Source organism: Chiloscyllium plagiosum, unplaced genomic scaffold (assembly GCF_037043375.1).
Source record: "Chiloscyllium plagiosum isolate Xiang-an unplaced genomic scaffold, Cpla_swu_hap1 HiC_scaffold_40, whole genome shotgun sequence".
In the NCBI taxonomy this organism is placed as follows: domain Eukaryota; kingdom Metazoa; phylum Chordata; class Chondrichthyes; order Orectolobiformes; family Hemiscylliidae; genus Chiloscyllium; species Chiloscyllium plagiosum.
Window position 1 is genome coordinate 20,943,596 of NW_028270178.1, and position 26,847 is coordinate 20,970,442.

The 26,847-nt window shown below is 47.3% G+C and overlaps 1 protein-coding gene across 1 annotated transcript; it reads left to right on the forward strand.

Moving 5' to 3' along the window:
• The first annotated feature begins 21,056 nt into the window (after nt 1–21,056).
• LOC148138392 (putative G protein-coupled receptor 139) lies at nt 21,057–23,887 on the forward strand. Its single transcript, XM_087981700.1, is given in 3 exon segments — nt 21,057–21,126; nt 22,888–23,775; nt 23,778–23,887. Coding segments are annotated over 3 exon segments (1,068 nt in total).
• Nucleotides 23,888–26,847: the final 2,960 nt, after the last annotated feature.

Here is a 26,847-nt window from a genome sequence, read left to right on the forward strand (position 1 = left end):
CGGTCGATGAACAGCAGCTGAGGCTTCGCACCTGGCGGAAAAAATACGTTGCCAGGGCGCACCACCTATGAGGAGGCTCGACGTAAAGGTATCACTGCAAGGTCTGAAGGCGGAATGTCGCGACCTGGCTGCGGACGCACACCAGCGACTGACTGCCCTCCTCAATAGGGAGACTCAGAACCTGCGCAGCGACCCAGTGAATCTTTTTGTCCCAGAAGAAGTCGACCAACGTTCTCTGGATGTCAGCGACAAAGCCAGGAGGAGGGACCAAAGTGACCAGCCGGTACCACAGCATGGCGGCCACCAGCTGGTTTATGACCTGCACTCGACTCCTGTAAGATAGCACTCGGAGCAGTCCTGTCCAGCGGCCTAGGCGAGCTGAGACTTTGGCCTCCAGCTCCTGCCAGTTGGCCGGCCAGGATTCCTCGGCCGGGCTGAGGTCGACCCCCAGGTAGAGAGATGGGTGGTACTCCAGCTGAACCCCCGTAACTCCTCCAGCAGAGAGTACACCCGCCACGGACCGACCAGTAGTCCGGAACATTTGGCCCAATTGATCCTGGCGGAGGACGCTGCCGAATACACGGCCTGGCACTCGCGCATCCACCCCAGGTCAGCTGGGTCGGTGAAAGTGAGGAGCGCGTCGTTGGCGTAGGCCGAGAGGACCACCCCCGTGCCCGCGCCGCGCAGAACCAGCCCTGACAACCTCCTCCACAAGAGGCGCAGGAAAGGCTCTATGCACAGGGAATACAGCTGGCGGGACAGGGGGGCAGCCTTGACGCACTCCTCTCCCGAAGCGAAGGGGCGCCATCAGGGACCCGTTAACTTTAACCAGACACTCTGCGGCGGCGTACAAAAGTCGGAATCGGGCGAGAAACTACGTCCCGAACCCGAATGCCCGCACAGTCCCGAGCAGGTACTCATGATCGACCCTGTCGAATGCCTTCTCCTGGTCAAGAGACAGGAAGGCGCTCGGCAGACCAACCCAATCGACAGAAATGGATCAGGTCCCGGACCAGGTGGACGTTGACGTGTATCCTCTGGCCCGGGACCGTGTCGGACTGGCCTGGGTGAATCATGTGGGCCAGCACGGAAGCCAGGCGAGAAGACAACTCCCTGGCGAAGATTTTATAGTCCTGTTGCTGAGGAGGGAGACTGGACACCAGTTCTTCAAGGAACGAAGGTCCCCCTTCTTTGGCAGCAGGACGATGACCGCCCTGCGCCAAGAAAGGGGCGGCTCTCCGGCATTTAGACAGGACCTGTGCGTAGTCGCTCCCCAGGACGCCCCAGAACGCCCTGAAGAACTCCACAGTCAGCCCGTCCAGCCCCGGGGACTTGCCCCTCGAGAGCCGTCGAGGGTGCCGGTCAGCTCCTCTAAAGTGACGGGAGCGTCAAACCTTACAGCGTCCTCCGGGCTGAGCTGTGGCAGGTCCTCCCACAGAACTTTGCGAGCATCCTCGCTGGACGGATCCGGAGAGAACAGAACCATGTAATAGTTTCGGACGTGGGCCCTGATGCCCTCTGGATCCGAGACGAGGGACCCGTCGTCGGCCAGCAGCACAAGGAACTGCTGACGGGTGCCACGCCTTTTTTCCAGCGAGTAGAAGAAGGGGGAGCCGTGGTCCGGGTCCTGGAGGAGCTGGATCCGCGACCTCACGTACGCGCCCTGAGCCCCGACGAGCTGCAGGTCCCAGAGCGTGGCCTTCTTCTCTTCGTACACCCCACGCAGGGCCGAATCCGCGTCGGGCTGACTGAGGCGTGACTCCAGGTCGAGCATCTCCCTCACCAACTCCACGATCCTGGATTTCCGCCTCTTCGTCAACCCCCTCGCGTATTCCTGACAGAAGACGTGGACGTGAGCCTTGCCCACTTCCCACCATAGCCTCAGGGAGGGGAAGCTTCCCCGCTTCCTTCTCCAGCCGGCCCAGAAATGACGAAACGAATCCCGGAACCACTCGTCATTCAGCAGCAGGTTGTTAAAGTGCCAGTACACGGAGCCGAGCCTGGCGCCGAACACAAGGAGTTCCGGTCACACCAGGTGATGGTCCGAGCACGACACCTGCTGCGTGGAGGCTTTCGGAAAACAGGAGGCGTACGCCCGCGAAACGTACAGGCGGTCGATTCTAGACGCTCTGACCCCAGGTCTTACCAAGGTGAAGGCGATGGAGTCGGGATGGAGATTCCGCCAGACGTCCACCAGGTCGAAGGACTTGACCAAGTCCCCCAACCTCCTCCCCGACGCCCAGCCAGTGCGGGCACCGCCGTGGTCCCTGCCCTCGAGGACACAGTTAAAATCTCCCCCAAAGACAACGCACTGGTCCTCGTCGATGGAAGCAAGATGAGTGGATACTTCTTCAAAGAAGCTCGCTTGCCTCAGCCCGGCCAGGGCAGTGTAGACGTTCACCAAGTGAAGCACCGCGCTCCCCAGCCGAACCGTCAGGTGAAGCAAACGGTCTGGCACGGGCTCCCTGACCCCCAAGATCTCTGGCTGAAAATGCAGGGCCAACAGGATAGCCACCCCGCCAGATCTGTGGGTGAGGTGACTCATGTAGATCCCCCCCCCTCGCCTCTCCAGGAGCCAGGTGGCTTCGTCTCCCGGGGTGGTGTGGGTTTCTTGCAGGAAGCACAGCGCATACCTCCCATCCCAGAGGACCGAGAGGGCCTGGAATCTGCGCTGTGACTCCCTGCTGCCGTTGATTTGAGGCTGGCTATCGTTGTCTCCATGTCGGAAGCGTTGTGCAACCACCACCAGTGCAGTTAAAAACCTACCTACACATTTACAGGGAGGACGAGGGAGGGGCACAGAAGTCCCTCGCCCTCACCAGGAATGCCCCCAGGAAGTTCCTGACTGGCTTTCGCTCATTGACATCGAGCCCAGGCGCCTGGCGAGCAGCGTGGGCCGACCAGTAAACTCTTTCAAAGGAGCTCCAGCGGTCGAGCGCCAGTTGGACTCTATCCCGGTGACTCCGAGATTCCTCGACAAATTCCCGAAGTTGCTCAAGGGGGATGAGGGGGAGATCGGTGGGGGGCACCTGGGATTCGAAAATGTCACTGCAGACAGAGTCGGCCTCGTCCCTGGTGTCCGCCACCGATCCTGAACCCTCCTCCGGGAGGTCGCCCTCAGTCACCGACAGCACCCCCACCAAGAGGATGGGGGCTGGTCCGGCGCTGCCAACTGGCCTCAAACCCCCAGCGACCCCACCCCCAGGGTCACTGGCGGTACCATCCTGGGCGCACGCCTTCCCGGAATGTCCCGGGTTCGGGTTGTCAGGCGGCAGAGGTTCGGGGCCCGCTCCTCTCCCGACACTGGGACGCCTGGCTCTTCGGTGAACAGGTCCTCCCCCAGGGGCAAGACCTCCAGAAAAACAGTCTGGGAGGGAGGAGCGAGGATAACACCTTCCTCCCCTCCACCGCTCGATGACCCACCAGAGGGTCCTCCGTTGTCACCCGCACCACCGCCCTCGTGGTTGTTAAAGTCCTCTCCAGGGGCCGGAGGAGTTGAGGCAGCAGGAGGCCATGCTGTATCCCCTGGGGGTTTGGGTAGGTCGGGCCGCGGTGCGGGATAATCGAAAGGTACCGTTGCTCGTCCCCTGGAGAGGGGCAGTGCTGCTGGAGTGTCTCTCCCCTCCAAGGGCTGGTGCCTCTTCCCCAGAGAGACAGGAGGGAATTTATGGGCCTTCCGCTCCCCGCCCGCCTTGGTGGTCATGGGGCCCGATGTCCCTCCCCCCAGCATTTCCCAGAATATGATAGACTGGGGGAAGACAGGAGGCGTGGTCAGGGTGGGGAGGGTCTGCCGTGTCACTTGCTGCCTCGCCCCGGTTTATCAGGTAATGGCGGGCGGGGCAGGGGCCCAGTTCCCTCTCTGGGGCCCAGTGACACGGTCGCTGCAGGAGGTGGGGCAGCGGTGGTTCCCCCCAGGTTAGTGCCAGGGTGTGGCTGGGTGGGCCGGGGCTCGGGCTCAGGGTCCCCCGGGCCAGGTGTAACAGCACCAGGTGCAGGTGTTGAAGCCCCAGGGGTTTCTCTATCAGTGTGGGGAGTGGATGTGGGGTCAGTAGGACCAGGATCAGGCACGGGTTTGGGGGTTTGGTGGTCAGTGTTGCCACGCCAGGGCGACGCTGGCACGGCCGCAGGGGCATTGTCGTGCCCGGGCGGGGCAGGTCGTGGGCTAGGTGTCGGGAAAGGGGATAGGGTGGTCTCCCCGTGGGCGGGCCTGACGCGTCGCGTCTTCATCAGCGCTTTCTGGCTGGACAGAAGCCATCGCCCCTCCCTGCCAGAGGCTGGAGCATTGGAAGCCTCCGGCTTAGCCGCCGGTGCCGAGGCTTGTGGCGTTGACTTCGGGGGAGGGGGAGTGGGTGCGGCGGCACCACAGTAGACGGTGGGGTGGGCTGGGCAGCATTCTGGGTGGGGCAGTTATTTCTTATGTGCCCCACCTCGCAGCACAGGTGGCACCGCACGCCGACCGCTGTCCAGAAGGCACGGTCGGCCGCGCCCTCATGGAGGAGGGTGAAAGAGCCCTCGGTGACATCCTCCCGGGTCTGGCAAATAAACACCTGGCGGCGGAAGGAGTATATGTGTCGGAGGGCGAGATCCTTAAGACCAAGCAGGAGCGGTTCGACTCCTGACCGCATCTTTCCGCAAGGTGGTGTATTGGGGAAGAAGGAGCTCACTTGAAATGAAGGGCGGGACGTTGGAGATCACGACCCTCTAGGCCGTGACCTCCAAAGGGTCGACGGGCAAATGTGTCCCGCCCACAGTGAGCCCCCTCTCCACGGCCAGGTGGACCACCTGCTCGGTCTTAAGGAAAAAGACAGCCTTCCCGTACATCCGGGCCAACCACACTAGCCATGGCCTTGCTGCAGGCCTCAATGGACATGTTGGGGTGGGGATAGGCCTTTCCCCCCAGGCGTTTAGTCAGGTGCCTGAAGGGGGTTGCAGCTGTGACAGGGGTTGGAACAGCTGAGCCTAAGGCAGCGGCTACTCCTGCATAGGTGCAGCTGGGCCCCGCGACCTTCCGGCTCGCCATACTCTGCTGCTGGATATTGGTAGGTCCCAGGCAGCAGCGGTGGAGGTGGGCCTCTGGCAGCAGCAATGGTGGAGGTTGTGGCGAGGTGCCCAAGGCGAGTCACCCAAGGCGAGTCCCAGGCAGCAACAGTGGAGACCGGCCTCAGGCAGCAACAGCGGTGGAGGCAGGCCTCTGGAGAGTCCCAGGTAGGCCCTCTGTCGCAGCGATGGAGAGGGGGAAGACCTGTTGGGGAGGGTCCCCAAGGCAAGTCCCAGGCAGCTGCAAAATTGAGTCCCAGCCAGCAGCAGCAGTGGAGGTAGGCCTCCAGCAGTGGCAGTGGTGGAGGTCCTGGGGAGGGGACAAGGCGAGTCCCAGGCAGCGATGGTGGAGGCAGGCGTCTGGCAAGTCCTAAGCAGGCCCTCGGTCTCAGCGGTGGGGGGCAGACCTGTTGGGGAGGGTCCCCAAGGCAAGTCCCAGGCAGCCCCAAAATTGAGTCAAAGGCAGCAGCAGTGGAGGTGGGCCTCTAACAACAGCAACAGTGGTGAAGGTCCAGGGAGGGACCCCAAGGCAAGTCCCAGGCAGCAGCAGTGAGGCAGGCTCCAAGCAGCAACAGCTGAGGCAGGTCCGGGCGGGGTCCCAGAGACCAGCAGTGGGAGTGTGCCCCAGGTCAGCAGCAACACTCCCTTGACCTGGGTGAGGCCCAGGCTGCAGCTCCAAACTAGGCCCCAGACTCAAAAGCTCTCACCTCCTTCTGCTTCTGCCTCCTCCTCTTCTTCCTTCTTCTTTCCTCTCTCTCCCGATGTGGGGCAGCTAGTCCAGGGACAGGCCCCTTCAAGGAGAAGAGTCCTTGCACGTACAAACACACTCTCACACTGCTCCAACTCTTAAGATAGGCAAACACCCGAGTGGCCAGTGACAAGCACTGCCCTTCACATCAAAAGACCCCTGTTTAATATTTATTTTATTAAACAAACAAATTACAAAAACAGTTTACAATAAACAGTTACAATTACAGCTGCATACAAGAGATAGCAATTTTACAAGGGAGAGGAGCAGCAAAGCCAGGCCCCAAACTCTACCATTCAAACAGTTTACAGGGACATGAGGACAAACCTCAAATCCCAGTTTCACATAAAGATATAAAGAAACAACAGCAATGACAGTTGTACATTACACAGTACTGTTACATACAAAAGTGACGACAATACAGACTCAGCAAGCTCCCACCCCTCCCACCTTCCGACCACTCTAAGGCAGCCCGCCCCTACCCACCTTCCGGTTCTCGGTCCACCCCATGCCCCTTCCAGTTCTCGGTCCGCCCTGACACACCTTTCGACCACCTCTAGGACAGCCAGCCCTGGTACCCGCCCAAGGTGACAGCGGTCAGGACGGCATACCCACCTTCCGGCTTCACTGACCACCCTCAGCACCTTCCGACCACCTCTGCGGCAGCCCGCCCCGGTACAGTGCTGAGGATGGCTACCCGCCTTCTGGCTCTCGGTCTGCCCCTACCTACCATTGGGCTCTCACCCACCCCGTTGCACCTCCGACCAGTGGGCTATCCTGGCACACCTTTCGACCACCTCGAGGACAGCCCGTCCCCTACCCTGGGACGACAGCGTGTAGGGTAGCCCACAAGCCTTCCGGATCTCAGCCCGCCCCTACGCGTCTTCTGGCTCTCGGTTGCTCTGACACCTTTCGGCCACCTCTAGGACAGCCCGTCCCGATTACCCCTTATCGGGACGACAGTGCTCCGAACAGCCTACCCACCATCTGGCTCTCGGGGCGACTGGCATCAGGGTGGCCTACCCACCCTCCGGCCTTTGGGGCAGCCTACCAACCTTCAGATACACAGGATGGCCTACCCACACTCCGGCTCTCGGGATGACAGCTTTCAGGACGACCCATGAGCCTCCCAGCTCACAGCAAGGCCTGCCAGACCCAGGGACACGCAAGACAGTGTGGGTGATAGACCCAGGAAACACCACAATACAGTTAGTTACCCAAAAAAAAAAAACTCCTTTCTGGTACACAGTCCAAATCTCTACAGTCTTCAAGATATGGAATCAATTTCCAGGAAGAGTCCACTCCAGTATACATTGTGCAATGTCAGAATTAGAGGCCGCTCCGAACTGCAGAGTACGTTGTTAAAAACAGTCCGCAACCAAGTGCAGAGTCCACTCCTGGAGGCAGCAAATACACACCCCACAGCACACAGGTGTTGACTCTCAATGGAGTCCTGGTCCAGCCTTGGAGAGCCAGGCCCACTCACAAGAACACAGTACATAGTACAGGTGCAGTTAACTCACAGGGGTTTGGTCCACTCCTGAAGGAAAGGTCTTCTCCCAAACTCCAGGATACAGCAACTGCTCACTTCCCAGCACACATACAGGTGTTCAATCTTCAGAAGACCAGCTCCAGGGCTAGGCCTCCCCACAGGAACAGCTTCTCTGGTAAAATGTATGTCTTCCACAGGGCTCAGTCCTAACACCAATAAAAAAAGTGAAGACACATACAAAAAACAAAGAAAACTACAGTCCAAGGGCTAAGCCTTTCCATAAAATTAACATTGTCCTTTTCTCCAAACCCCCGGTTGATATCTGTCAACCAGGATTGCTTTAATGGCTCAAGATAACAACCTCAATCTTGATCTCATCATCCATGACATTCGCCTGGCTCTCGTTCTCACCATTGCAAACACTCAACTTAAAACTGTCTCCAATACAATACTTTTCTTTTTAGCTTTTCAGCGAAAGCAGTTATGAGGTCCTGAAGATGTGGAAATTGTTTTCATTTTTCTCCTCTCTTGGTTACAGCTCAAAGCTGAGGTTCTCTCCTTGCTGTTACAATTACATGTAAGGCAATGTGTTTTACTGACTTTGCTTTTTGACGCGTGTGTCTAGGAGGTGTTATTAAATTGGTTGAGGTAATACCCAGTAAGTAAATAATCTATAATTTTGTTAAGATTTCTAATAGGGTTAAGTTTCTTCAGTTTCCTCTTTCATTTTTTATGTTTTAACTATACTGTATGCATGAGGTGTGTTTTGCTTTTAATCTGATATTTTGACCAAGCGAATTGTGTCTGATTGCAGCACTTGGCATTTGGATTTAAAATAGGCGAAACTTAGGGTCGAGGCTATTGTCTTAACATATTTTGTTGGGTTCTGGTCTGGTCCATCTATCAGATCTATTTGATCATCTTCAGGAGGTGTGCTCAAATTTAAATCTAACTAAAAGGCGTTTGCAAAATCGCAAGTCACATTTCTGGGCCATGTTATTGGACGCTCAAGGTGACTATCGATGACAATGATGTGATTGTTAGTGGTGTACTATGGCAAGAAGAGGGCAGGAAGTTAGAAAGACATATTGGGTATTTTTTAAAAGAAAATTCTAAAATTTCTCAATCACGATTGAGAAGGAGACCTTCAGCTTGGCGTTGTAACATTTCAACATTAATGCTGCCAGAAACATTGTGAGATGATTGTATATATTGATCATAACCCTTTAAAGTTTTGGAAAATTTTACATACTAGCATTCCAGACTTTTTAGATGGAGCTTTTTGCTACAGCCTTTCAATTTGAAAATTATGTAAAGGCAGGACTAGAGAACGTATTGGTGAGGTGTTGTCACAAATTTAGTTGAGAAAGACTGAGGGTGGTTGGTGGCAGGAGGAAAATGGACAGAAATAGACTGTAGTAGTGAATGTTCGATTTTTCAGTCGCATCAGTTATTGGGGTCTTGAAGATGTGTAACCTGTATTTTCCCCCATTCTTGGTTACAGCTAAATGCTTGAGGTTCTCTTCCTGCTGCTAGAATTGTATTCAGACCGTCTGTTTTGACTGACGTTTCCTTTTTTTTTTCAAGGGTGTGTTTATGACATATAACCATGTTAGAACAGTTACTGTTCACTCGTTAAATAATCTATTATTCTGTAAAATGTTCATAAGGAATTAAGTCATTCTAACTTCTTCATTCTTCCGTTGTGATTTAACTATGGTGCACGAATAAAATGCTTTGCTTCAAATCTGGCAGTTTGACCAATCAAATTGCATCTGGAAAACAATACCGAGCATTTGATTTGAAAACAAAAATAAAACTTAGCGTCTCTGCTATTTTCTTTATATATTTTGAGGACAGTTTGGTCTTGTCCATAGCACTATTCTGTCAAAGTACCACATTTAGAGAGTTCCAGGATGATTCTCATGTGATCTGATGCTTCCCAACCTCCTGCTTCTGTGTTCCCTGTTTGATAAACCCTGCAGGCTATCATAAGTGAGAAGGTGTGCGACCCCTGTGACAAGCAAAAGTACATCGTTAGCCATTTCAGTTCCACTTCAGAAAATATATATTGTCGTGGCTGTTCATGCGTTACATTTCTGATTGAGACATTGCGGTAAAATACCTTTTCCTTATTACCACTTTAATTTGTGTTTATTTTTATCCGTTACCAGTTTAATCAGCACGAAAAACGTACTGAACATTTCGGTGAATCTGTCAACATGACATACTTGCAATAAAATATTTCATTTATTTTAACTTTTATTCCACATTGCTTTGTTTACTTACTCTATTTGCTCAAAGCATGCATTCATAATTTCCAGTTTCCTTGATTCCTCAATTCCAACTTTTCACCATGTATGGTGTAATTTAGTTACGATATCAACCTGAGTCAATCCATGTGATTTAACAGACAAACGAAGCTGATGCTTTTGCTGTGACTCGAATCATAAAAAGTGTACCTTCTTTATTTTATTTGGTGGGAATTGTGACCCTAAATCCACGCCATTGTGGGCTCTCCAAATGCTTCACTTGCTATTTGTTGGCAATGTCTACAGCAGATATACTTCTCGTCACCCTTAATGTCTTACTGAACCGAATTAACAATCTGTATTTCCCAGTTACTGTCTTATCCATCACTCCTGTGTGATCTTTGAGAATTGTTTATACATTTCAGCCCTGAGCTGCTCAATTTGATTCACAGTTGCTTTCACATTTGATCGGTTTGTAGCAGTTTGTTGCCAGAATCTAACAGCAAGATATTGTAATCCAATAACTGCATTCATGGTTATCGTAACTGCGAGTGTAGTCAGCTGTTTGCGGTCGATTATTTGGTATTTTGTATTTATTCCTTCAATTGCTATTGACAATGCACTACTGTTTTGCATCACAAAATCAGACTATCATACATTATTATTTTGAAAAGTGTCTGTCTGGATTAATATTATAATGATACCATCTCTTCGAATTGTACTGATTTTGATACTCGATGCTCTGCCTGTCAGGAATATTATAAAAGCCAACCGCATCCGCTGTCGCCTCTAAATTCATGGAAATGGACAGAATCCACAGATTCAATCCAAAGAATCCATACTCATCCACAGATTCAATCAATAAGCACATCGACCTGGACCCAATATACCGACCACTACAACAGAGAGCTGGAACTGACAATCGGAAGTGGCAGAGACAAACCACTATAAATGCCGAAGGAAACATCACAAAAGCGCTTCACAGGAGGCTCCCAAGCACTGAGGATATCACCTAGATAGGGGACGAAATGTCTGCAACACAAATTCCCAGCTCAGCGAACAGAACCACAACAACGAGCACCCGAGCTAAAAATCTTCTCACAAACTTTGAACAGAATAATTATGATCCAGATGTGGCCAGCCGGAGAAAATCCATCATCTTGCTCTTTGCATTGTCTGTTAATTTTATACTGTTGTGGAAACCGTTTATTGCATGAGTTTAAAATCGGCGAGAAGTAAACCTTAATTATAAAGACAAGACGTTGAGTGATCCAATATTTGTATTGCAAGAAATTGGATTCATGCTACGGCTTCTGAGTTCATGCACCAACACCTGTATTTCCGCTCTAACACAAACGAAATTCAGAGAGGAGTTAATCAGGGGAGTAAAATATCCATTTATTCGAATTGTTAAACTGTGCAAATAAGCATACAGATCTGACCTGTACTTGAAGCTGGTTTTTCAGTCTTACAACAGGATCTCCAGACTGAACGAGCGTGTGGAATTTGCCTCGTTTCATTAACTGAAAAGACATCCAGGTCCTTTGTATGAGAAAGACGCCTCTCAGCCACGAAGATTGGAATTAAACATTTGTGCAGAAAGTAATGAATTGAGTTTAGGATAATATATCACTGAGATTGAGTATGTGTAAAGGCTATTTCTGGCAAAAGACTGAGTCTTCTCTTTTGTCTTCCAATTTTCTATATATTTACAGATTTGCATTTTCTCGTGAATAGTTTATGTTCTTGTGCTGAAAGGACAGTGACAGCCTCACGTGAATATGTTCAGTGACTGACTACCATGGCAACCAATGCAAAGATTAACCTTAATATGTTCCAAACTACTGTCATTCTGGGATCTGATGTGACCAGTATTATTAGCAGCTTGGACCGTAACATTCAATAATTAAATGTGACTTCCACAATTCACATTCAGTATCTTGCATTGTTTCCTCAAAACAACCAGTTGTCCCATTGTTGTACACCATCTCCCAAAATTCTTGATTGAAACTCCAAATCATGACTCTATGGTCAACGTTCCTGAACATTCTTCTTTGGGTTTGCCTTGCAGTTTGGTTTGTTTCAGCTACTATAAAATGCCAGGTGAGGTTTCAGTTCCTGTCTACAATTGTGACTCTTTGCTGTTACTTTCTCCTATTTATTTCCGGGCACATTAATTACAGTGTACAGTGAATGCTCACTTACCACACCACATCTGATAGCTCCCTGAACATTGAGACTCAGCACCAAGATTCACTGTGGAAAGAAATACTGAGCACAGACACGAATTGAGAAGAAAATTCTTCGTCACTGAGAATCAATGTATAGGAAATCCTGAAGCAGCCAGGATGTGCTGAAGGAAAAGTAAACAAAGTGCATGATATCCCTTGCTCAGTGGATAAACACATGATAAAACCAGCGACTTACTCCCTGGTGGCTGTAGAATAAATCATTTGATGATTAGAATAGAACTGAGTGTTAAGAGATTGTCTTCAGTCATTCTCCTCTAACAAGTGATACGTGACATTTGGTGGTTTAATGTGATGTTGTGAAGACATTATATCAAACGATAATGCTATTATAAGTAAGAACAGGAGGAGGCTGTTCTGTTCCGTGAGGTTACTCCACCATTCAGTAGGATCATGGCTGCTCCGACAGTCCGCATGTCCACTTTCCGGCCATTTCCCGAGAATCTGCTATTCCCCAAATGATCAGGAATCTGACACTCTCAGCTTTAAGTCTAGATAAGGACAATTTTCTAACGTCTTTCCGAGTCAAGGAGTTGCCCAGTCTCACAACCCTCTGGGGGAAGACATTCCTGCTCATCTCAGTCTTGTATTGATGCCCCTTAATGCACTTACCTGCATGAGTACAGACACAACAACACTAAAGAAGGTTGACACCATCCAGGATAAAGCACTCCACATGATTGTAACCACATTCACAAACATCCAACCCCTCCACCATGAACAGTCAGTCATAGCAGTGTGTACCTGCTGCAAAACAAACTTAGCAGAAGTTCATCAAAGATCCTGAGACAGCATCCCCAACTCAGGACAATTCCATCTTGAAGGAGAAGGGAAGCAGAAACATGAGAACACCGCGTTCCCCTCAAAGTCACTTACCATCTCGCCTGGGAAATACAACAGTTCTTTCACTGTCGTTGTGTCACAATCCTGTAATTTCCTCCCACAGGACATTATGGGCGATCCTACTAGCAGGTGAAAATGAAGTAGCACTTCGTCACCTTCTCAAGGGACACCTCGGGGAGGTTTATCAATGCTGGCCCAGCCCCAATGCCTGTACTATCGCACAGAGCAAATATCCTACCCTGGTAAGTTGTGCTCATCTAACGGATTAAAAACATTTGTGTATTTAGCTTCCTCCCTTGAGAAACCTGGCAGACTCAATCTGTTGCTTGTTCTTCTTTACTCCAATTCCGATTTTCCAATCAATTCTCATTCATAACAATAGAATGCATTAATTTAAATAACTGTATAGAGGCCGGAACCCCTTCAACAAGTCACCCTTTATTTACAAGCGCACAGTACGTGGGCTCTAACCAGCTTTCTCAAAGCCAGTGCCTAGAGTGAGGAAACCCTCCTGTGTTTTCTCTTTACCTTCCTTTTTACTTTTTGGCTGATATATTCCCAACACGACAACTACACAGCTGTAGCGCTTGTATTTCCCCCACACCACTCATACACCTGCAGCTGTGTGTGTGTTGACACAGACTCAGTAAAAAAAGACAACAATGCTCAAGAAATTTATGCTGTAATTCGCCATCAGTAAAACACTCATGTGGCCATGAAACCATGAAGAAGCAAAGTCCAATACGGACAAGGCCTACCTGAGAAAATAAAAGGGCAAGGAAAAGATGAAATGAAAACTCTATCCCCCACAGTGACAACCTCTCCCAAAAGGCATCGAGGCAATTGGTGGACACCGCATGCTCCCTCTCCAAGGACATCCGGCCTCAAACATGACTGCAGAAGAGGGACGATCACTTAGTAGAGACATTCTCCAGTTAAACTCTGTCAGTCAGGGTTCCTTGATTGGGCCAGATCCTTGCCAAGGATTTCATAGTCAGTGATCTACCTGGCGCTCGTTCCAATGACGACATTACTCCTCCACAAAGTCCGAAGATGTACGATTGCTCTTCCTCTTGTAGCTTCGCCTGGGATGTTTTCACCCAGTTCTGGTTCCTGTGATTCTGACTCGGACACTGGTGACGTTTACTGGACCATAAATCATCTCTTACCCCGAGAGCATGTCGGGATAGTTTTCTCCTCTTCGACAAGTGGTAAGAGTATCGAGGCTACATCCATCTCAGACTCAGAGGTTTCTTCGATTTGTAACAAAGGGTAAGAGCACGGCTCCTGACAGACTTTTTGGTTGTTCTGAGGGGACAGGTATGTTTTGCTCTTACCTCGTTGGCAAAGAAACAGCTCTCATGTGATCGACATGTTTGTTCAGGACTGCCTCACCTCCCCAAACTTTGAAAGTTGCAGGACCTGACCTCGAATTTACGTCTCGTCGTACTCATGCAGGGCCATTTCCCTGGTTTTGACACTGAATGTCATTCCCTACGAAAAATGTTTGTCTTGCTTAGAGGAGGTATGTGGCTCATATTGGTGCTCTTGTTGCTGTTTCTCTCTCGCCGCCTCCCAATTCAGGGAATATCAGGTTTAACCTGGTGCAGAGTATTCTCCCCATCAGCAACTCTGCCGGAGCTTTCCTTGATTGCATGAGAGGTGGTCCAATAATGTAACAGGAACTGGGACAGATTGGTCACAAGTGAAACTCTGCGCTGTTTCTTTAAGCCTGCTTCAATGTCTGGACTGCACTCCTGACCAGACAATTGGACAATGGATGGTACCTAGTGGCGGCAACTTGATTAACACCATGCGATAAGAGGAAAAATTCAATATCCCTGCTGCAAACTGCTGACCCATTATCCATGACTGATACTTCTGAAAGTCCATGTCGCATGGATAATGCTCACAGTCATCATCATGGAGATTGCCAAATGAACTATAACCACCTTCAATGGGCATCCACAATAACCAAACATCCATGAAAGGACTGGTATTGTCCACGTGTAACCGAGTTCAGGGTTTAAAGAGCCATTTCCATGAGTAAGATCGTACATGCTGGCAGTAAGCTTTATCCTTATTGGTACTCTGAGCACAACCCCACGAACATGGCTATGTTGGCATCCACTCCTGGCCACCAGGCATAACGTCACGCCAAAGTATTTATTTTGGAAACCAGTGGATGCTCCGGCTGGTATTCAGACAGGCGCTGGGGGAGATATTTGCTCGGGACAATCCCTCTTCCACCCCATAATAAAATGTTGTTCTCTATAAAGTGCGTACTTATCCAGTTGTGAGAATTGGTTTACAGTTAGGTTGAAATTCTCTCAATTGCAAACCAACCGATATGTCTCACAATTGGTACGCCAGATGCTGCCCATTCTGCAAATTGTATTGGTTTCATAATTCTTTCCCTTTCCATTCTCTTGATTTCTGCCTCTGCTTTTCCCTTCTGTGTAAATGGCACTGGGTAGCTCTTGCAGAATCGGTGAATTGCTTCATGGTCAAAATGCAAGTTCGCCTTGGCTCCTTTGGTAATCCCTAGACATTCCAGAAAAAGCTCTGGATATTTCTTTCGGGATTTCACCCAAACAGCTATTTTCTAAGTGTAAAATGCTCAGCCAACAAAAGTAAATCGTTCTCAATGAATTCTGCTGCATGATCCTTGGGCCTGATTCGTTTTACTACAATCAGTGGAAACCCAACCAGCTGCTTCTCATACGAGCCCAGAACTTAAGGTGACCCTTAAATCTGTAAAGGGTCCCCAAGATAGGCACTCACTCTAGCTGAGATATTACGCAAACTTAAGCGTTGGAATCCCAAGTGAACTTTGTTAAAAATTGATTCTGCAATCTCTGATAGAGCTGTACTGGTATCTACTCCATTAGTACCTGGTGACTATTTAAACAGACGTTTATTGTATTTGCTTCTAATTTGAATGTTGCTAAGCAATTTCAAGAAAGTAGCAGGTGGGTTGTCCAGGGTGTGCACTCTCCTGAATACCGGCCTATTAGTTCTCTTACTCACTTCAGGCATCGTGGGATTCTTTTACTGACACAAGACCGCATTTCAGTAGCAACTACAATGGCTTGCTTGCTCAGATCCTGAAGAAAATGTTAAAGGCTTGGCCAAGATTTGGCTTTCTTTTGGGGTTTTGGTGTGAACTTACTTTGAGTCCATCTGTTCAGGATATGTCCTGAGGCGAAGCAATTGCTTCACTCAAGGGGACATAAATTTAAGGTGAAGGGTGGAAGATATCGGGCAGATGTCAGGGGTGGGTTCTTTAACCAGAGAGTGGTGGGGGCATGGAATGCGCTGCCTGTGGGAGTGGTAGAGTCAGAATCTTTGGTGACCTTTAAGCGGAAATTGGATAGGTACATGGATGGGTGCTTAAGCTAGGACAAATGTTCGGCACAACATCGTGTGCCGAAGGGCCTGTTCTGTGCTGTATTGTTCTATGTTCTATGTTCAAGTGATGTCCTGAAAGCCCAGTTGTCTTGGTGGGAGTGTTCATTTTCATCGGCATACCCGGCAACTGTTAAGCTCCACTTGATGCATTTCTGAATAACAAAGCCTTTTTAAATCTCTGATTGAATTGCTTGGAATTCAGAGAGTAGGCACTTTTGCATGAATACATCACTAACCTCACTGTCATCAACAATGAAATACCTCCACAGACGTCGGTTTCCCGTCACGAAGTCACACTTTATTTACTCTCGTAAAGTACTTGACACTAATCTGTTTTCCTCAGCGCGAGTTCTCAGTGTGAACATAACACCTGACCCTCCTGTTTATACCTGTCAGCATGGGTCCCTGATTGACCAGGTTAACAACCCCTGCCAGGGAATCATTCACTACACCATCCACATCGCAGTTGTGAACATATAGAACATAGAACATAGAACAATACAGCACAGAACAGGCCCTTCGGCCCACGATGTTGTGCCGAACATTTGTACTAGCTTAAGCACCCATCCATGTACCTATCCAATTTCCGCTTAAAGGTCACCAAAGATTCTGACTCTACCACTCCCACAAGCAGCGCATTCCATGCCCCCACCACTCTCTGGGTAAAGAACCCACCCCTGATATCTCCCCGATACCTTCCACCCTTCACCTTAAATTTATGTCCCCTTGTAACACTCTGTTGTACCCGGGGAAAAAGTTTCTGACTGTCTACTCTATCTATTCCTCTGATCATCTTATAAACCTCAATCAAGTCACCCCTCATCCTTCGCCGTTCCAATGAGAAAAGGCCTAGCACTCTCCACCTGTCCTCGTACGACCTGTTCTCCATTCCAGGCAACATCCTGGTAAATCTTCTCTGCACCCTATCCAAAGCTTCCACATCTTTCCTAAAGTGAGGCGACCAAAACTGCACACAGTACTCCAAATGTGGCCTAACCAAAGTCCTGTACAGTTGCAACATCACTTCACGACTCTTGAATTCAATCCCTCTGCTAATGAACGCTAATACACCATAGACCTTCTTACAAGCTCTATCCACCTGAGTGGCAACTTTCAAAGATCTATGAACATAGACCCCAAGATCCCTCTGTTCCTCCACCTCACTAAGAACCCGACTGTTAACCCTGTATTCCACATTCTTATTTGTCTTTCCAAAATGGACAACCTCACACTTGACAGGGTTGAACTCCATCTGCCACTCTTCAGCCCAGCTCTGCATCATATCCAAGTCGCTTTGCAGCCGACAAGAGCCCTCCTCACTATCCACAACTCCACCAATCTTCGTATCATCTGCAAATTTACTGACCCACCCTTCGACTCCCTCATCCAAGTCATTAATTAAAATTACGAACAGCAGAGGACTCAGACCTGATCCCTGCTGAACTCCACTTGTAACTGGGCTCCAGGCTGAATATTTACCATCTACCACCACTCTCTGACTTCGACCGGTTAACCACTTTTCGATCCAATTGGCCAAATTTCCCACTATCCCATGCCTCCTGACTTTCCGCATAAGGCTACCATGGGGAACCTTATCAAATGCCTTACTAAAATCCATGTATACTACATCCACTGCTCTACCCTCATCCACATGCTTGGTCACCTCCTCAAAGAATTCTATAAGACTTGTAAGGCAAGACCTACCCTTCACAAATCCGTGCTGGCTGTCCCTAATCAAGCAGTGCCTTTCCAGATACTCATAAATCCTATCCCTCAGTACCCTTTCCATTACTTTACCTACCACCGAAGTAGACTAACTGGCCTGTAATTCCCGGGGTTATCCCTATTCCCTTTTTTGAACAGGGGCACAACATTCGCCACTCTCCAGTCCCCTGGTACCACCCCCGTTGACAGTGAAGATGAAAAGATCATTGCCAACGGTACTGCAATTTCCTCTCCTGCTTCCCACATAATCCTAGGATATATCCCATCAGGCCCGGGGGACTTGTCTATCCTCAAGTTGTTCAAAATGTCCAACACATCTTCCTTCCTAACAAGTATCTCTTCTAGCTTACCAGTCCGTTTCACACTCTCCTCTTCAACAATACGGTTCGTCTTATTCGTAAATACTGAAGAAAAGTACTCATTCAAGACCTCTCCTATCTCTTCCGACTCAATACACAGTCTCCCACTACTGTCCTTGATTGGACCTACCCTCGTTCTCGTCATTCTCATGTTTCTCACATACGCATAAAATGCCTTGGGGTTATCCTTGATCCTATCCACCAGAGATTTTTCATGCCGTCTCTTGGCTCTCCTAATCCCTTTCTTCAGGTCCCTTCTGGCTATCCTGTATCCCTCCACTGCTCTGTCTGAACCCTGTTTCCTCAACCTTATTTAAGCCTCCTTCTTCCTATTTACAAGACATTCAACCTCCCTCGTCAACCAAGATTCCCTCACACGACCATTTCTTTCCTGCCTGACCGGTACATACATATCAAGGACATGTCGTATCTGTTCCTTGAAAAAGTTCCACATTTCCACGACATCCTTCCCTGATAGCCTATGCTCCCAACTTATGCTCCTCAGATCCTGTCTTACAGCATCGTAATTCCCCTTCCCCCAATTGTAAAACCTACCCTGTTGCACGCACCTATCTCTCTCCATAACCAAGGTGAAAGTCACAGAATTGTGGTCACCATCACCAAAATGTTCACCCACTAACAAGCCCATCACTTGTCCCGGTTGATTATCGAGTACCAAATCCAAAATGGCCTCCCCTCTGGTCGGACAATCTACATACTGAGTTAGAAAATCTTCCTGGACACACTGCACAAACACCGCCCCATCCAATCTACTTGATCTGAAGAGCTTCCAATCAATATTTGGGAAGTTGAAATCTCCCATGACTACTACCCTGTGGCTTCTGCACCTTTCCAAAATCTGTTTCCCAATCTGTTTCTCCACATCTCTGCTGCTATTGGTGGGCCTATAGTAAACACCCAACAAGGTGAGTGCACCTTTCCTATTTCTGACTTCAGCCCATACTACCTCTAAAGGCAGATCCCCCTCGAACTGCCTTTCTGCAGCTGTTATACTATTTCTAAGTAGCAACGCCAACCCCCCCTCCTTTTTTACCACCCTTCCTAATCCTACTGAAACATCTGTAACCAGGAACCTCCAACAACCATTCCTGTCCCTCTTCTATCCACGTTTCCGTGATGGCCACAACATCGTAGTCCCAGGTACCTATCCACGCCTTAAGTTCATCGACCTTATTTCTGATACTCCTTGCGTTGAAGTATACGCACTTGAACCCATCTCTATGTACGCAAGTATTCCCTGTCTGTGCTACCTTCTTCACAGCCTCTCCACACACTTGGACATCCTGACAAACAGCTAGCCTACTTGCTGGACTACAAGTCCGGATCCCATCCCCCTGCCAAATTAGTTTAACCCCCCACCCCCCGAAGATAGCTACCAAACCTACCCCCCAGGATATTGGTGCCCTTCTGGTTCAGGTGCAACCTTTCCTGCTTGTACAGGTCCCACCTTCCCCAGAATGCAGTCCAATTGCCCAAATACCTGAAGCCCTCCCTCCTACACCATCCTTGCAGCCACGTGTCCAACTGCACTCTCTCCCTATTCCTTGCCTCACTGTCACGTGGCACCGGCAACAACCCAGAGATGATGACTCTGTCTGTCCTCGCTTTCAGCTTCCAGCCTAACTCCCTGAGCTCTTGAATGACCTCCCCACCTCTCTTCCTACCTATGTCGTTGGTGGCAACGTGCACCACGACTTCTGGCTGCACACCCTCCCCCTTAAGGATTCTGAAGACACGGTCCGAGACGTCTCGGACCCTGGCACCCGGGAGGCAACAAACCATCCGAGAGTCGCGCCCATGCCCACAGAATCGACTGTCCGTCCCTCTAACTAGAGAGTCTCCTATAACTAGCGCTCTCCTCCTCTCCCCCTTTCCCTTCTGAGTCTCAGAGCCAGACCTCACGCCACAGACCCGGTCACTGCAGCTTACCCCTGCTAGGCTGTCCCCCCCACCAGTATCCAAAGCGGTATACCTATTGTTTAGGGGAATGACTACAGGGGATCCCTGCACTGCCTGCTTCCTCCCCTTCCCACCTCTAACTGTTACCCAGCTACCTCTGTTCTCTGGCGTAACTATGTCTCTGTAGCTTCTATCTATCACCTTCTCAGCCTCTCGAAAAATCCTCAGTTCATCCAACACTTCACCAGTCAGCACTCCACACACCTTTGTGCACTAACCATCTGACACTTACAGCACCGTCAAAAAACACTTACTTTATGCATTATAAGACAGTTCGAGTCAAGAAAGATTTGTCTGGATGGAATTAAAGCTCCATGTTAAAGAGTGTAATCCTGAATGGAATCTCGTTTCAGAAGTGCAGAGCTCCGTTCTTTCATTAGAAAGAAAAGAGCCCGAGTAGCAATTCATTGAGATTCCTACCCACTGGAAAACCTGTCCCAGTATTATGTTCATATAAAAGGCGATAACGACGGAAAAGCTACAACTCTGTCTGGTACAAAATAACTTTATGCAAACTGGAGCACATTGTTTTGTCTTTCAAAAACATTTCAAAGCTAATCATTTAACTTTTTTTTTCTACTTTCCATATAAGTTTGTGAACTGAGGTGCACTTGTTCCTAAGATGGTGCAGGGGATGGTAACACTGGGAACGTTTCACTGTACTCATGTACATATGCACCTGAGTACACATGGCAATAAAATCTAATTCGAATTCTCAAGAAATTAGTGACATTTTATTCTTCAAAATACGTTCTATGGTGTAACAACCCTCAGAGGATAGAGGTTAATTTGCAACTTGCTCAGATTATTGCAACTAATGTAATTAGTGATTCAAACAGATTTATTGTCTCACTGGACATTTAGGTTCCAAATAAAATTAGGCTGTGTTGACAACATTATTGTGGTATGACGAACAGAATCATTGACTCCACTGTCACAGACAGACCTGACTGGGACAGAATGGAATATTCATCAATCTTACAGATAGCACGTATTTACTATCCAATACTTGCAGCTGTTGGCGTTATAGGTAAGTTATTGATGGAAAAGCTCAGCAGATTTAACAACAACTGGGATTAAAATCAGATTTAACATTTTGAGTCTGGTGACTCTTCCTCAGACCTTTTCCAGTAACTTCTGTTTTTTTTGTTTCTGAGTTACATGCATCCGCAGTTCTTAGGGTTTTTATGTTTGTCCAAATCCTATTTAATCCGACTCCCTCATATTTTCTAATTGAGATTTGACCGACGTCCCCTCGCTTTGATTATTTCCAATTTTTGCTTTCAAAGTGGGTTCATCAGTTCGTTTGTATTTTTTTTTGCTTCAGTCTGCTGAAGAAGGTTTATTTATAAAATTTTATCGAGAATTTAGTTCCTATACTGAGCAGGCTGAGTCAGCATTTAAACCCCACCCGATTAACACTTCAGGAGGTGGTGGTGAGCTGCCTTCTGAAACCACTGCAAATCACTTGGTGTGGGAACAACCCACATTGAAACATCGAGCATAGAAAAAGACCCTTCAGTCTAACTCATCTATGCTGACCATGTTTCCTAAAATGAACTCGTCCCATTTGCCTGTATTGAGCCCATACCCCCCCTAAACATTTCCTCTGGATATAGCTGTCCAAATGTCTTTTAACTGATCCAGCAACACAGAAGGAACTGTAATGTGTTTTCAAGCCAGAAAGGTGCGTGTCTTGAAGGAAACTTCCAAGTGATGCAAACCCATCCATGTGCTGCTTCTAGAAAGTAACGGCTGTGAGGGTGAGAGAGAGCTGTCTGAGGAACCTTGGTGAGCTGCTGCAATGTGTCCTGTAGATAATACACCTCGCTGCTAGTGAGCGACAGTGTGGATGTCACATAGAAGGTTTGTGGCTGTGTTGCCAATCAAGTTGAATGACATATCCTAGAATAAAGGCAAACTGTGTGGATGCTGGATATTGGCAATAAACAAAGGAATTGGTGGAGAAACTCGGCAGATCTGACAGTTTCTGTGGAGAGAGAAAGTTTCTGTGCATGGTGTTGACCTTCTTGAGTGTTGTTGGAGTTGCACCTATCCAGGCAAGTGGGAGAGTACAATCACACTCCAGACTTGTGCGTTGTAGGTATTGGGACAGGTTTTGAGGAGTCAGGAGGTGAGCTTTTCGCAGAAAGATTCATAGCCTCTGACTTGCTCTTCTCGAAGAATATTTACATGGCTCATAATGATTCTCATATGCTCCAATTCCTATACTTCTCTGAGCTCAACCTCACTTATTATCAATCCCTGGAGATTTCTGACTATCATACATGAGAAAGCATAGACTGGTTTAGTGACAGTCCATTCCAACAACTTCACCCCGTTTTCCGACTTCTCAGGTCCATTTCATGAAATAATTATTGTCGTGGCTAGCATGTACTCAATTCCTGATTGAGTCTATTAATGCAGAATACCTTGTGCTAATTACCATTTGAATCTGTTTCTTTTTCTCCATGAACAGTTTAACAAGCATGAAAAATCTATTAAACATTCCAGTGAAAGCGTCAGCACCAGAGATTTGTATTTAAATAATTCATTCGATATATATTTTGAGCTTCATTGATTTCTTCTGTTTGTTTATTGCTTCACTGCAAGCTATTATTTCATTCTGGCTTACTTGAGTCAATAATTCCATTGTTACTTTACACTAATTGTAATTGAGTTAATATATTAATCTGAGGCAATTGGTCTGATTTAGCAGGTATATTATGCTGATGTATTTACTTTGACACTATGCATGAAAAAATGCACGCTTGTTTTATTTTTCTTTCAGTTAATTTAGTGGCAATTGTCATCTTGAATCGAGGCAACTGTGGGCTCTCCAAATGCATCACTCGCTATTTGTTGGCAATGTCTACAGCAGATCTACTTCTCGTCATCCTTAATGTCTTACTGAATCGAATTAACAATCTTTATTTCCCAGTTACTTTCTTATCCATCACTCCAGTGTGTGCACTGAGAGTTGTTATGTTCCTTGCAGCCCTGGACTGTTCAGTTTGGTTTACAGTTGCTTTCACATTTGATCGGTTTGTAGCAATTTGTTGCCAGAAATTAAGAGCAAGATATTGTCATGTGAGAACTGCATATGTGGTTATAGTAACTGTGAGTGCAGTCTGCTGGTTGCGTTCTATTACTTGGTATTTTGTATTTATTCCTTCAGTTGTTATTGACAATGTACCGTGGCTTTGCATCATAATATCAGACTACTATACATCGTTATTCTGGAAAGTGTACGAATGGATTGACAGTATAATTACACCATTGCTTCCAATTGTATTGATCTTGATATTCAATGTTCTGACTGTCAGGAATATTCTAACAGCCAACCGCATTCGTTGCCGCCTCCAGATCCATGGAAATGGCCCGAATAACACTGATCCAGAGGTGGTAAACCGGAGAAAATCCATCATGTTGCTCTTTGCACTTTCTGCTAATTTTATTCTGTTGTGGATGACATATGTTGTACGGTCTTTAAACTGGCAAGAAATAAACTATAATTATGAAGACAAGACTTTTGATGATCCAAGATTTGTCTTTCAAGAAATTGGATTCATGCTCCGGCTTCTGAATTCATGCACTAACACCTGCATATATGCTCTAACACAAACTAAATTCAGGGAGGAGTTAATCAATGGAGTGAAATATCCATTTACTCGAATTGTTGAATGTATAAATAAGCACACAGATCCGACCTCTATTTGAAGATGTATTTTCAGAGATTCAACAGGATCTCCAATTTGAAAGAGTTTGTGGAATTTCTCTGGCTCCATTAGCTGTATCCTCAAAATTTGAAAGGCGATTCTCAGCCAAGAAAATTGGAAATAATCAGTTGTGCAAAAAAAATTATGATTTGAATTTAGAAAAATATTTCACTGAGATTGCGTATCTGCAAAGGATATTGCTGGTTTAACAGCTGATCCCTCGCTTTTGTTTTTCATGTTGAGACATTTTCAAATTTTGAATGCATATGTATCTTTGATTTTTCTCATAAACTTGCTAATGTTCTTGTCCTGAAAGGATAGTTGCAGCATTATGTGAAAATGTTCAAGGAATGACTAGCATGGCAAACAAATACAAAGATTAAACAAAAAATCATCAAAACTGCTTTTCGTCAGTAATTTGATTTGTCTGGCATTATTAGCAGTTGGGATTATAACATGTAATATTCAAAGTACTTTTCCATAAATGAAACTCAGTCTCTGGCCTTGCTTTTGCAAAACAACCTGGGATCACAGAGTTGCTGAAGTGTACAGCACAGAAACAGACCCTATTGTCCAACTTGTCCATGGTGATCAGATATCCTAGCCTAATCTAGTCCATTTGCCAGCATTTGTCCCATAGCACTCTAAACCGTTCATATTAACTTACCCATCCTGATAGATTGTAATGTTTTAATTGTTCCAGCCTCCATCACTTCCTTTGGCAGCTCATACCATATATGCACCACCCTCTGCACAAAAACGAGTTGCACCTTAGGTCCCATTCATATCTTTCCCCTCTCGCCCTAAACCTATGCCCGCTAGTTCTGGACTGCCACACACCGGGGAAAACTTTATCTATGTATGCGATCCATGCCCCTCATGATTCTATAAACCTCTATGAAGTCAACCCTCAGCCTGCAACACTCCAGGGAAAACAGCCTCAGCCTATTCAGCCTCTTTCTGTCGCTCAAATTCTCCAACCCTGGCAGCATCCTTGTAAATCTTTCCTGAACCATTACAAGTTTCACAATATCCTTCTGGTAGAATGGAGATCAGAATTGCACAATATTCCAAAAGTGGCCTAACCAACGTCCTGTACAGCTGCAACATGACCTCCCAAGTCGAATACACAATGCTCTGAATAGAGCTCCAAAAACGGGGTCTCAGGTTTAGGCCGAGTTGACAGCTGAATCGTGTTCAGGCTCAGAAGCCGCAAGCAGTGGAGTGGCAGCAGCGGCAGGGGCAAGGGCCAGCATATAGCACAAGCTGAAGGAAAGGCTGTACTCGGTGTTGTGCTGTATCATGAGCCTGGAGCAGACCAAAGTTTCAGCCTACCAAGTACTGGACCGGGCTGGACAGGGCTGAGGGGGAACCCAGGCACAAGGTTGCTCGCCATTAGCCTGGACCCACAATTACTCCCATTCTTTCAACAATCATACTTAACATCTGCCTTTGGAAGCTGCAATTTAAGGGCATAGTCTGACATCAGTTAGGATGTAGGGTATATTTTGGGGTCACTCCACATAAGTGTAATAAGTTCATGTAGTTTAATTTCTTAGATTTGGTCCTTTTTATTTGAAACATGACCTGCTTTTACTTGTATCCTTTCAAAAGGCGACTTCTTGAACAAGCCCCAAGTCAGTTCAACTCCAATCGTGCTCAGCTGTGCCATTTGCCTGAGCCCGAGTCTCCAGAGAAGCTGAATAGCAATGAAACTATGCGACGTAGTATTAAGGACATGATGGACGGTATGAGGGCTGAAATCATCACCAAGTTTGGATATATAATTTCTGGGACGTGTTAAAAGGAGATAACATTTGTTCTGAAGCGGGTGGAGGAAGACGTTTCTTCACAATGTGGGACTATTTTGCAGCTGGAATACTTGGCAAATGAGCGTTAGAATCAGATAGCTATCCTCCAAGCTAATTCTAGTGTGTTATCTGCTATGGTTGAGTCTGTGACTAAGAAATATGATGACTTGGAGGCCCCCTCCAGGCGTAATAAAATTGACTTGTGCGTTTATCCGAAGGATTGGACTGTCCTCGCCCCACAGAATATATAGCCCAACCGTTACAGGACTTGCTCAGTCTCGAGGCTAAACCTGTGTTGGATACGGCATGCTAAACTGAAAGATGGCGAGTTACCTTGCCCAGTGGTCGTCAGGGTGAACCAGTTTCAAGTGAGAAATCATATTCTACGCCATGCTGAAGATGGTTCTTCCCTTATTTATAATGGAAAGAGAGCATTCATTTTTTTCCGGATTTCACCCCAACTGTGACCAAGCAGCGTGCGTTTTTTTCCAAGGTAAAGAAGGAGCTATATTCATGTCCTCACATTAAATTTGGCCTTGACCTTCCAGCAATACTGCATATTACCTTGCCGGGTGACTTAACCCATAGATTTAATGACTTGCATCAGGCTATGGAATTTATGAATAAACTACCTCAAAAAGATCATGGTTCCAGTGCCAGATTGATGGTTGGACCTAACAGGCATATTAGCCATTAGCTTTATGCTACCGTGGAGAAATTCTATATTTCCCATTGTGTTGATGAAGGTGGATGGCATGCTGTGATTTCTGGACTTGGATTTGTTATTCATCTTTTGCCAAGAACTTCAATTGCCAAGAAATACCCATGTTTTCTTACTCAAGATTTTATTTTGTTAAAGTGTTGCGCTATTAGTACCAAAGATTGTAGAGTTCAATTGTTTTAACAATGGATAGTATATGTTGTTACTATACTTACGTTTTTACTCATTTCTGTTTTGCAGTTTTTGTACAGATAACTTCTAAAGTCCACAAGGTCGTCGCGCAGTTTGATGGAGCGACAATATACAACAGTTTTTTTTTTCCACTATGGAGGAAGAGACCATGGGGATACACTGCTATGAGGCGGGGTGGGGGTGGGGGGGGGGGGTGTAGTTTGTTTTGTTTTGTTAGGGTTGGGAGCCAAACCTCATTTTTACAATCTTTACATTTGTTAATTATTTAACATCTGGGAGTTTATATGTGATTATAGCAGATGATACAG